General features: G+C 45.4%; 1 protein-coding gene across 2 annotated transcripts; it reads right to left on the bottom strand.

Moving 5' to 3' along the window:
- Positions 1–1,333: 1,333 nt before the first annotated feature.
- Positions 1,334–6,298, bottom strand: LOC144104791 (uncharacterized). 2 transcript variants are annotated; one of them, XM_077637980.1, is made up of 6 exons: positions 6,237–6,298; positions 5,341–5,500; positions 3,260–3,468; positions 2,395–2,764; positions 2,225–2,321; positions 1,334–1,801 (listed from the first exon to the last, which is right to left on the bottom strand). In XM_077637980.1, exons 3-6 carry the CDS (start codon positions 3,279–3,281, stop codon positions 1,793–1,795), a joined length of 498 nt encoding a protein of 165 aa, XP_077494106.1. In that variant the 5' UTR covers positions 3,282–3,468; positions 5,341–5,500; positions 6,237–6,298; the 3' UTR covers positions 1,334–1,792. The 2 variants fall into 2 exon arrangements, with proteins under 2 accessions (XP_077494106.1, XP_077494113.1); XM_077637987.1 differs by lacking the exons at positions 5,341–5,500; positions 6,237–6,298 and adding an exon at positions 4,505–4,587.
- Between the last annotated feature and the right edge of the window lie 4,451 nt (positions 6,299–10,749).

The following is a 10,749-nucleotide window of genomic DNA, read 5'->3' as shown; positions in this document are numbered from 1 at the left end:
TTCCTGGAATGCATTCGGCCCTACCCTTTTCTATATGACAAAACGCATTGTGATTATAAGGACACAGATGGCAAGAACAACCGATGGCAATTAATCGGACTGGAGTTCGGCCTTACTGGTAAGTTTATTTCGTTGTGTAGTGCCTAGTATCCGGTGTCGATCCAGGTGACTGTCAGCATGAGAAAAATATTTTTTGCAGCTACCGAGGCATCAGCAAAATTTAAGAATGCCAGGGACCGTTGGCTTAAGATTGTCAGCGGCACTGACACCACATGTCGGAGTGGGGCACCCGGCAACGGCGGCAACGCCACGAAAAAGTGGGCGCTCTTCCCCTTGATGGACGGCATGCTGCGAAGCACGCCGCACTACGCTAGTAGGTTAGTATAATCACACCTTTGCCGGCATGTTTTACCCTTTCAGTATGAATCTTTTTCTGACTTGGTGCACAGCCACAGTTCTCCAAAAGTGCCTCCGCTACCCTTTTCGCAGTGGGAAGGAGAACTGCACTTTCGCAACCCCAATATCATTGAAAGGCTAGCTAGAATTGGGCGCGATTGGGCACCGCCTCCGGGTTCCTTTGTGCTTGCGGCCCTTTGCTTCGATACGCGTACGTGTACGGCGGTATATATGCATATGCCATGGTTCAGAACATAATGCGAGGTGTGATTTTGAAACATTCTTTGATATCTCCAGCCGAATATTGCAAATTCCATGTTCTCAGTTCGCCTAATCTGAAAGTTTACGTGAGGGATAGTTAGAAGCCTTAAGCATGCTGCCTCACTGACAGTGCTGTAGACACTTATGCTTATATTTTTGCGACTCAGGATCACGACAAACGTGCCAAAGAAAACCTGGTATGTATGGTTATGAACTTCAGCTGTGATTTGCATGCATGCTTAGCACCAAATGTTCTAGCCTGGCGTCTGTTATGCAGGCAATCACCAGGGCCGAGTCAGCGAAGTGGCAGTGGGTTTGCTACCCCAGAAAGGTAGGCATTATTGTCTGTATGTTTTGCTGGCAAATGTATGCAATTGTGTAAAGCTTCTGATTGTATCTTGAGCAGCGTTGAGGCAAGGTTAAAGGGCATTTCATTGTTTCATGCAGCACTTACACAAGCCAGAGCTCTCCAGGCATGGAGCTTCTCGAAATGTAAGTACACACTGAATAAGCAGGTGTGTACTGTGTTAAACATTGCACACTATGAACACTACAGATTTGGACATTTTTGTAGCTTAGAAAGATAAACAATACATTTGTGTTTCTCAGTATGTTTTCAAGCAGTGTTGGTACAAGGAGAGTACAAAGAATGTCATGTTTCAATACATTTATTTGATGCAGTGCTGATATAAACACCGCGAGCCCCGCAGAAACACAACTTCTCGGATTGTAAGTAGACACATCCATGCGTAAGTCTATGTCATGCTGCAAGTTCAGTGAACTCACATTTTATACAATCCAGGTACGACGACACAGTTGTCAATCCAGATGAAGACGACTGCAGGTAAGCATCTACCATCCTTTTTACTGACATTTGCGTGATTTATATCAGAAAGTTCGGAAGTGCACTGTTTGTCACGCAGTCCAGCACCTGCTCAAGCTAGGTGTGCAGGGCCTGGTAGCCCTTCACCAGCTGAGATGGAGGTACTTGGGCGATACGCAGCGCCAGTCAGGTAGACATACAAGCAAACTTTCATGTAATCATTTCTTGACTTGTTTTTGTGCTTTTTCTTCTCAAGGCTGTCCAAAGGCACATACTCAGGAGGGCCACCTTCACGGTATGTACTTGCAAGTTTCATGCTTCCTAACATAAGAGAGATAAAAAAAAATGGTGTGAAACAATGCAGTTTTCATCATTTTGCAGAAGGAGGAAGAAGACGGACGACAGTTTTGAAGATTGTGTCAAGGCGACCCTTGATAAATGTGCTGGGAGCCTTGCTAATATTACAAGAAATCAAAGGACTGAAGTGCAGTGTGAGGACGAAAGTGATGCCACGGGCCGCCTAGTCACCGTGAAGCTTCGTGCTCTGCCACCAAGGCAGCGATCACAAGCTATATTTCAGATCTCCAAAATTTTATACGAAGCTGAGCAAGAAACTCTAGAGTAATTGGCCTTGATTTCGAGGGGAATAAAGCTTTCAATTGTTTGAACTCAAGAGTATGATGCCTGCATTCATTTTAAAGAACATCTTTTAGAGCACATGCAGCATTATCCTGCTTGTTTTACCTTCCGTCCTGCACGGTCGACAATCGCTTCTTGCCATGGAACTTTGCCATCCGTGACAAAATATTGTGCCAGTCTGTCGCGCACATCCATAGCAGACCTGCAATACAACATCGGAGCAGCTCAACATATACTGCATAAAATGTTGGTTGACGCAGGCTTTCCATATTTACCTTGCAGAGTGGCATCCTTGTCTACTTATCCCTCTCATTGCTGGAAGGTCATTGCCGTCTGTCCTCCATAAGCCAGGAGTTTCGTTTCCTTGCCAGTCCTCACTGTCGGCATAGCCAGGTGGGCTGTAGGCAGATCTTGCCAATGCGCTCTCTGACATCATAAAGTTATGTAGCACAACACATGCCTTGCAAATATTTTCCGTTGTTTCCTCTGATGCTCTAAAAGGCCTCCTTAATATTCGCCATCTTGCAGCCATTATGCCAAATGAATTTTCAATGACCCGGCGAGCCCGGCTTAAACGGTAGTTGAAAGTTGCTCTCTGCTGGTACTCCTCGCGTCCAGATGGTCTTAATCTGTGCTTCTGCAAGTCTAGAAAGGACAACATGAGGCATATTATTTGAAAGAATCTTGCCACTCCAAATCATTTTAAATTTTAACAATAGGGTAAAGGAACAATGAAAAATAAAGTGAATAATGGCTGTGTTTGACAAAAGGCTTTCTGTTATGATGGTGCATTACAAAATGCATTGTGCCACCCCGAATGGCTTGTATCGTATACTTGATTTCAAAATAAAGTGAGCATGGTTGCAATAAGTACTACTGCTTTTGAGTAAAAATATGTTGCCGGTTACTATAACAAAAAAAGAGATTTTAATGTGGACTTCAAGGATAACAAGCAGAACCGTCTCTTTAAATGTGCATAATGCGGTTTGGTCCTATTTGACTAGGGTACTTCGCCGAGATATTTGCTCTAAAATGGAAAACAATTAACAGAAATTCTTTCTGGGCAACAACATCAACTTCAATGAGCATCATGCAATTACTGGCTGCAAAATGCATAATGATATTCATAAACAGGCTCACCACGACGGGCATAGGGACGCATGAGGAATGTTTTCAAAGGGAAGGCTTCATCGCCTACAATCACATAGGGAATGACACCTGCCGACCCAACAGTGGTGGGGGATGGAACACCACACAAGTCTTCGCTGAGGGTTTTGAGCAAATCTGACCGCAAAAATATACCAGAATCCCCTTCACCACCATAGTGGCAAAGATCGACATATGTGAATCTGAAACAAAGAGGCATATGAGAAGGAAAGCAGTGAGCTAATAATGAGTGCTATAATAGCTCGATGAGAAAGGCCACGTTAAACCTCTGCAAAATAAATGACGTCACTATGGGACAATATTTCACGCAGGTGTTGATAAAAATAATAAGTGCATGTTATCAGTACGTTATGCAGCTAATAAGCACTTTTAGCACTTTATATATTTTACATAATTGACCTTATTCCTTACCTTACAGTCTCAGAAGAAACATGACAAGTGCCCATTGCCACATGGGAATTATAACTATACGTTCTGACAATATTAGGCCTCAGAAGCCTGGCATCAATAATTATATTGCCAATAAGTATGAGCAGCTAAGTATGAGGACAAAAAGATGCAAACTGGAAAACCACCGACTTGCGGCTGCAGTCAAGAAATGTTTCTTTGACAACCACTAAAACAATGCAAAAAACCAAAAGCAACAATGATTTTTTTTTTCGACAGTGAGGGTGCCTATCTAAAGCATATTTACATTTACAGTAATTTGATGACTACCCAAACTGGCATCGGTGCAGCACTGAGAAAAAAAACAAGCAATATAGAGTGACAGTTTTTGAAAACCAATATTTTCTGGCAGCCTGTTCACGCATGCTATGTTTAATGCAAGGAATAATGAAGCTGCAGTAACTTCAACTGTGACCAATTTTGTCTTTTTATCCCTTCCATTTTTTCCCATACCCTTCAGAACAAACACGTTAGCAAACACTTCCTCAATTTCCAATGAGGATCTTGGTCAGGGCTAGTTGGTTCATTGTTTCTGGGACAGACAGAACGGGCGCTGCACCCATCCTGTCTTCCGTCTTCCTCTCGTTTCTGCTCCATGGCGGTCTGTCACAAAAACTTTCTCTACAGATGCTCATGGTCTGTTGCTGCATTTCTTACAGCATTCAGTTAGCTTTGCCATTAATGCTTAGTATTGGTGCAACCAAAAGAGCAAACCACTGAGGTGTACATGGCTAGAATTAAGTTGAAACCAGGTGCAGATAATAACTTTACCTGTAATGTGCATCACAGCAGGCCAAAAGAACGGCACTGAAAGTTTTTTTTTGTAGTTAAGATTCCTTGACCCAGAGTTATTTGGGCATTCAATGTTTACATGTTTGCCGTCAAGGCTCCCAATGCAATTAGGAAAATTCCAATACTGTTCCATGTCGAATGCATTCTGAAACAGACACAAATTTTGAAGCCATTAACTGGCTTAGGAAACAATTTCATGGAAGTGGGGAGCGGGAACAGTGTATATAATGAACAACGAAAGTTATGCAGGCATAAAAATCCTCATCTCTGCTTCCTGTTTGTTCAGCTGAAATCAGTTTCTTTCAGAAGCATGAATAATTTAAAGAGTTTCAAACATTTACACATAGGTCTTGCAAAACAAAATAATTCAGAGAAAAATAATTAAAAGACCTCTGAAGATGCGGGATTTCACTGCATAATCACAGTACAAAAGCCACAGGATGACTGGAGTAAAGGAGGCACTCAGTGTAGTACTGACCATTCCATTACACTTGCACTACATGTCACGGCAACATGTATTATGCTTTCGTAAGTTGTGTGGTTCGTTGGAGAAAAGAGAGATTTGCTTCCCAAAATTTGTTCCTTCTTAATTTCAGATTAAGTGTTATGCTGAGTTGTCACCGCAGGGTGGAACAAAGGGTAACGTGAAAAATTATAGTCGTCCATGCAGTGAGCTAGCACTGAACAGCTTTACATTCCCAGGAATGGGGTGGCAAGGTTCATATGGATGTCACAACACATCATCTGTGGTCTCCATTTTATGTTCTCACACTCCTATGCAAGTGCTGTTTTTTCAGGAAACTAATTTCTCTCACCTTTCTCCATTCTATCTCAGTCTGAGGAAAAGGAACGTATGTATGCCACAAATTCTTCCATATTGCAGCTGTGGTTTCTCTTATGAGAACTGAAGCTGTAGATCGGCCAATTAAAAAGTTGTATGACAAGCTGCGGAATGTGTCCCCATTTGCAAGAAACCTGGAAAACAATCACATATGTAATAGAGATTGAGCAGCAATATATCTGACCGGCATATTTTGTAAGAAACCAATACTAATTAAAAATTAAAACAACAAGGTGTCTAGTTGTACTGCATTAAAAGATCAAAAATATTACATTTTGCTCTACAAATTTGAAAATTGTGGTGGGCCACGTACAATATTTCCTCCTCCACTTTCATGAAAGAAAAGACTGCTTCACCTTGGTGTTCCATGCGCTGCCAACGGCGGAACAGCAAATTTTTTATACTGAACATTAAAACCATTATTATTGTGCTTTCTGCATTCTTCCAGTGAAAACACACCATGCACCTAATAAGCAGTAACTTGCAGTTTCAGAACCTTATACTTGTTTTACTTCACATTTCAGAAATTGGATCTAATAGAATGGTTGCATCAGACAAAAACGTGGACCACACGATGGGTTAATTGCAAATAATTATTCGAAAAATACTCGCTCGCGGCGGCGCCTCAAAACCGGAAGATTTTTGCTCCATCAGCTCTGGATGATAGGTTGAAATTCCAGTCACGCGAGACGTAGCCAAAAATATTAATTTCCTTATGCTGTGCGCAGTGTAATTAATCTCCAGATGCTTATTTAATAAGCACTATCCATAACAGCGCACCACACTACATGAAGCACCTTCAGCAAATAAATCTGCGGTAAGCTCTTAACCATTTTAATTAATTGGATATGATTAGCCATGGACACTCACCGTAGTGTTATTGCCAGACGATCGTGGGCCGAAATCGGATCTCTGAATGGAGTCACCTGACGGCTGAGGCTGTGTCACCTGACGGCTGAGGCTGTGCTCGACGAAGCCCAGCAAAGTGTCGAAGGTGCTGGGAGGCATCCGAAGGTAGCTAAAAGACGACCGGCAATATGTCAGTTATATCCCGTACGACGAGCACACTTTACGAATGCATCATAAGAAACGGTACTTACTCGCGGAAGTATGCCTCGTCTTCCGCCCGCAGCCGTGGCAGCAATAGACGCGCCTGTCCTTCTTGCTCTCGACGGCGAAACATGGGTCGCACCCAAAATCGGCGCTTTCGCGCATTCCGTGCACGGCGACGGTGCAGAAGCAGCGAACAAGCAAGTATAACTACGTTTACCGTAGCCAACACCTCATCGTTCGAACCAGCCATCTTCGAGACAAAAAGGGCGACGGGAGGGGAGCTAGCAGACGATCAAGACGACGACGAGGGAAAAGGGCGCGCTTTCCAGTCTTATCTGGTGTCACGTGACTATCCCCTTCTCTTTCTGCTCGTTCGGGTCCTCCCTCAGCGCCTCCTCTCTCCACATTCCAAGACAACCGCAGCGAGAAAACGCGCGCAGTGTGAGCGTCATTCCGCGGAGCTGCGAGGCAGCGTCGACGTTGACGCTGTGCCGGCGCGGGAAGCTTCCCGCTAGTGTGAGCGCGCCTTTACACACCTGCACGGGAGAATGAGTCAACCCGTGTACACACACGTGACCCGGCCAACACTTTTCTTCATTTCCGCGAAAGCATCTCATTTTCTAGCAAAATCCTCACCTAACAAGATATCAAGACTGTATCCTGGTTCGCACATTGCTCAGCGCGGTTCCGAGCACAAGTGCTTTCCGGGAAACCTTCCCTGGTCTAAACAACGTGACCTCGAAAGATTGCAAAGCATACCGTAGACGTACTACCGGAGACGTATACCCGTTTACCGGACTCCTTTCGCGCACGCGCAGTGGCTCCCCCTCGCCCCCACAATGCCACTGCGCATGTGCAGGAGGGGTCCGGTAAACCGGTATACGTCTCCGGTAGTACGTCTACGGTATGCTAAAACGTCTAATGTGCAAAACGGCTTTTCTCGCGGAGCCGGTTTCGGGAAAGCTCTACCGCCACCTCTGTTTTCCCGTTTAAAGGTGCCTCGTTATGCGTTGCAGCCTTTCTTCTTGCACTCTGCGGAATTAACAGAGCAAGAATTCCAGCCCTCTCGAGAGTACAATGTTCACATCTCACAAACAGCGTCATTATGGTTAGAGCTAGGACGAGGGGAGGGAGGGGGGGCGGAGGTGCCAACCGTCCACGGGAGTGAGGGAGCTTTTGTGCAGCCAGCACAAACGCTTCCTGCCTCTCCGAGAAGTCAGCTTGGGGAAGTAGCGTAGGGGAACAAAGCGATGGAGTCTCACCTCTCGGCCACAATAGCGCGGCTTTAAACTTTAACACTTTAGTGTAGTTTAATAAAAGGATGGCTGAGGCAACTAGGTTAATTTTTGAAAAACACGACGTTTCGGGACCACCTCGGTCCCTTCTTCGTGGTGTGACTACGGGCGAGGCACAGCTAGGCTTTTTAAAGGGGCTATGACAGCCTATTTTCACGCATGCCCTGGTTACCGCCTTTAATTCCCAAGAGGTTAAATTCCAATTCCCCCAATTTTCAGTTGAATCTGTGCGGTAAATATTTTTAAAACGAATTTTTTTTCGTTTCTTTTGCGAACTGCTTGCTGGTCTGGCAACCTCTGATCACTGACGTCAAGAGCGCATACACGCCTCGCGTCGTCTGCTGCGAGCTGTAGAGGTGCTTGCATGCACACCGTAGGCAACGGTCGCTCGAAGAGTTTTTCTTTTAGCCTAGCGAAATAAAATGCATTTTCCGTGTTTTCTTTTAGGCAGCCTTCAACTTAGTACGAGAGCTGAATGATCATTGGGAAAGCGGACTTGCTCGTGGCACCCACTTTCCGATTGTTGAGGAAACAGAAATCGATGGACCCCTGCTTTATTATTTACGCTTCGAAGCATGCTGTTCGTATGTTATGAGTGTGGTCTCTTTTGAGCAGTCAGGTGCTCCCGTATGTGAAAAGCGGCACGTGCCGTGTATGCCTTCGCAGATGTGCACCGTGAAAGCCGCGGCGTTTTGTAGCTATAGCTACGAAGTTCTTGTCCGCTATTCATCGGCTCGATAATTAAACTCAAATTATCAAAAGGTGGCACTACAGTAATCTTGAGGCACGAAAGGAGCAGAGAAAAGTGCCGAGCGCGACGACTTCCGCGCTGCATGTACGCGTTTGTAAGTCGAACATACATCTCCTTCGACTCATAGAACCTTTTTGCAGGAACCAAGCCTCTTGCAAAACCCTACGCTACTCGAATTCTTTCACTGCCCGCACAGATGAATAGTCGCCGCCGTCTAAATGAGTGCTTCGAAATAATAGTACAGCATTTTGCTATGCGTGCGCATTGTGCCCCAGGAGTGCGACGATTACGACAACTGCAGCCCCGTGCTGAGGTTGTTTGCATATGGCTGTGCGCAAACAGTACTGCTCGTTTGCCTGGCATAAAAGGCCAGTTGGGTTATCCTTATCTTAAATATTACATACTCTTGCTCACAAATTGCACTTTTACTCATATACACACCATGATAACACTGCAATAAGCGCCGATGACGCTATATCGCCTGCTTGAGAAACGCTTCGCGTAGGATACCGGCGCTTTCCGCTAATTGTATCTGCTTTCTCTTATGTCACCAAAATTTAATTTTAGATTGGTTTAGCTAAAAATACGTTCGGACATTAAAAGAATTAATCCAAACAACCAGATTTTTTGTCAACGGTCGACACCGACGGCTGCTGCCGGCTGCCTTCTGCACATACTATGCAGACCGGGTCACATATATCGGCACTTCCCCTTTATTGCACTCGAGTCCTGCGATGTAAGCAGTCGTCGCTTTGAGGGCACTGTAGCCAAAACTACGCTCAACAGCTATTTGCAGGCGTTAAAACTTGCGAATTCGCTCTCCACAATCGCCGATATCGCACACACGAATCTTGCGTACTCGCTAGGCCCCGTTACGGATGTAAGAAGAGGGAAGTGTCGTCAGGGAGCGGCTAACATTCCTCAGTGTCTGTTGGATGTGGCACGACTCAAGTAGAATCCTCCTGCGAGGGTTAGATTCGCTTTCCAGTACAATAGTACCGTCAAACTATTCGGTGGTCGCATGCCTCGCCGTGTTCGTCTACAGTGCTGCGCGGACGGTTCATTTGTCGGACGTCCGCTTTGGGTTGCCTCATTATTTCGGCGCAGTTCTTCGCTTCCCCTACGCACGAGGCCGGGCAGACCGAACTGGGGATTTTGTATACAACGCCTTCGGTCCTTTCTTTTGGGTGACGGTCTTTCGGGCTAGGGAGAGGGCGTCCGATTGTGGTAGTTGGTTTTTGCGTTGTTAGCACCCCTTGTTTACCGAGAATGCGAGCCAGCGCCTCGCTCTCGCCTTTCACGTATGGAATGCAAGCACGTTCCTGCTTCTGGCGTGTGCTTGGGGAAGGAATAGAGCTGTTCTTCTTCCATGCACATGCATATGTGCGCGCCCCGGCCAACCATTCTTATTTTCTAAGAATAATAATAATAATAATAATTGGTTTTTGGGGAAAGGAAATGGCGCAGTATCTGTCTCATATATCGTTGGACACCTGAACCGTGCCGTAAGGGAAGGGATAAAGGAGGGAGTGAAAGAAGAAAGAGGTGCCGTAGTGGAGGGCTCCGGAATAATTTCGACCACCTGGGGATCTTTAACGTGCACTGACATCGCACAGCACACGGGCGCCTTAGCGTTTTTCCTCCATAAAAACGCAGCCGCCGCGGTCGGGTTCGAACCCGGGTACTCCGGATCAGTAGTCGAGCGCCCTAACCACTGAGCCACCGCGGCGGGTTTTCTAAGAATTGAAAATTGCGCCTTTCAGCAATGCAGACAGACACCTTTGCTGCGCCTTCGATGCTGATTTCCCGGACATGGCCGAATCTCCTTTTGAATAGGGAACAGTGTGAACCTTTAGTACGTGCCTTTCAGTGTCACTGTGTGCAGCGCCCAGAAAAAAAGCCTAACTAAGCCTGTACTAGCCCAGAAATTCATTAGCGGTTTTGAAAGCCGCAGTCGCGATAACCTTTGCCGGAAATGAGAATTTGTTTTCAGTTTTATACGTGTTTCATTGTGCCGCAGTAAAATTTACGTTGTTTTTTGTCCTTCGCTAGCCGATAGTATGTCTGTGTACTTGGAAACAATTTTAGTGACGGGATCATAGCATGCAGCGTGTCCTTGCCATCCTTACTTTCGTACGCGCTGTTTTTGTGAAGATGTTTAGGATCACCGAATAATTTCCTTTGTGAGTTCAGTAAAACGAACTCACAGAACCAAGTAAGTCTTAGGTCCACGTTTTAAATTTGTGGCTTGAATCCCAACAGAACCCTTCCTGAATTACCGCCC

This window comes from Amblyomma americanum, chromosome 1 (genome assembly GCF_052857255.1).
Source record: "Amblyomma americanum isolate KBUSLIRL-KWMA chromosome 1, ASM5285725v1, whole genome shotgun sequence".
NCBI lineage: Eukaryota > Metazoa > Arthropoda > Arachnida > Ixodida > Ixodidae > Amblyomma > Amblyomma americanum.
Note: the sequence above shows the minus strand (reverse complement) of the source record. Positions and strands in the feature narration are given on the sequence as shown.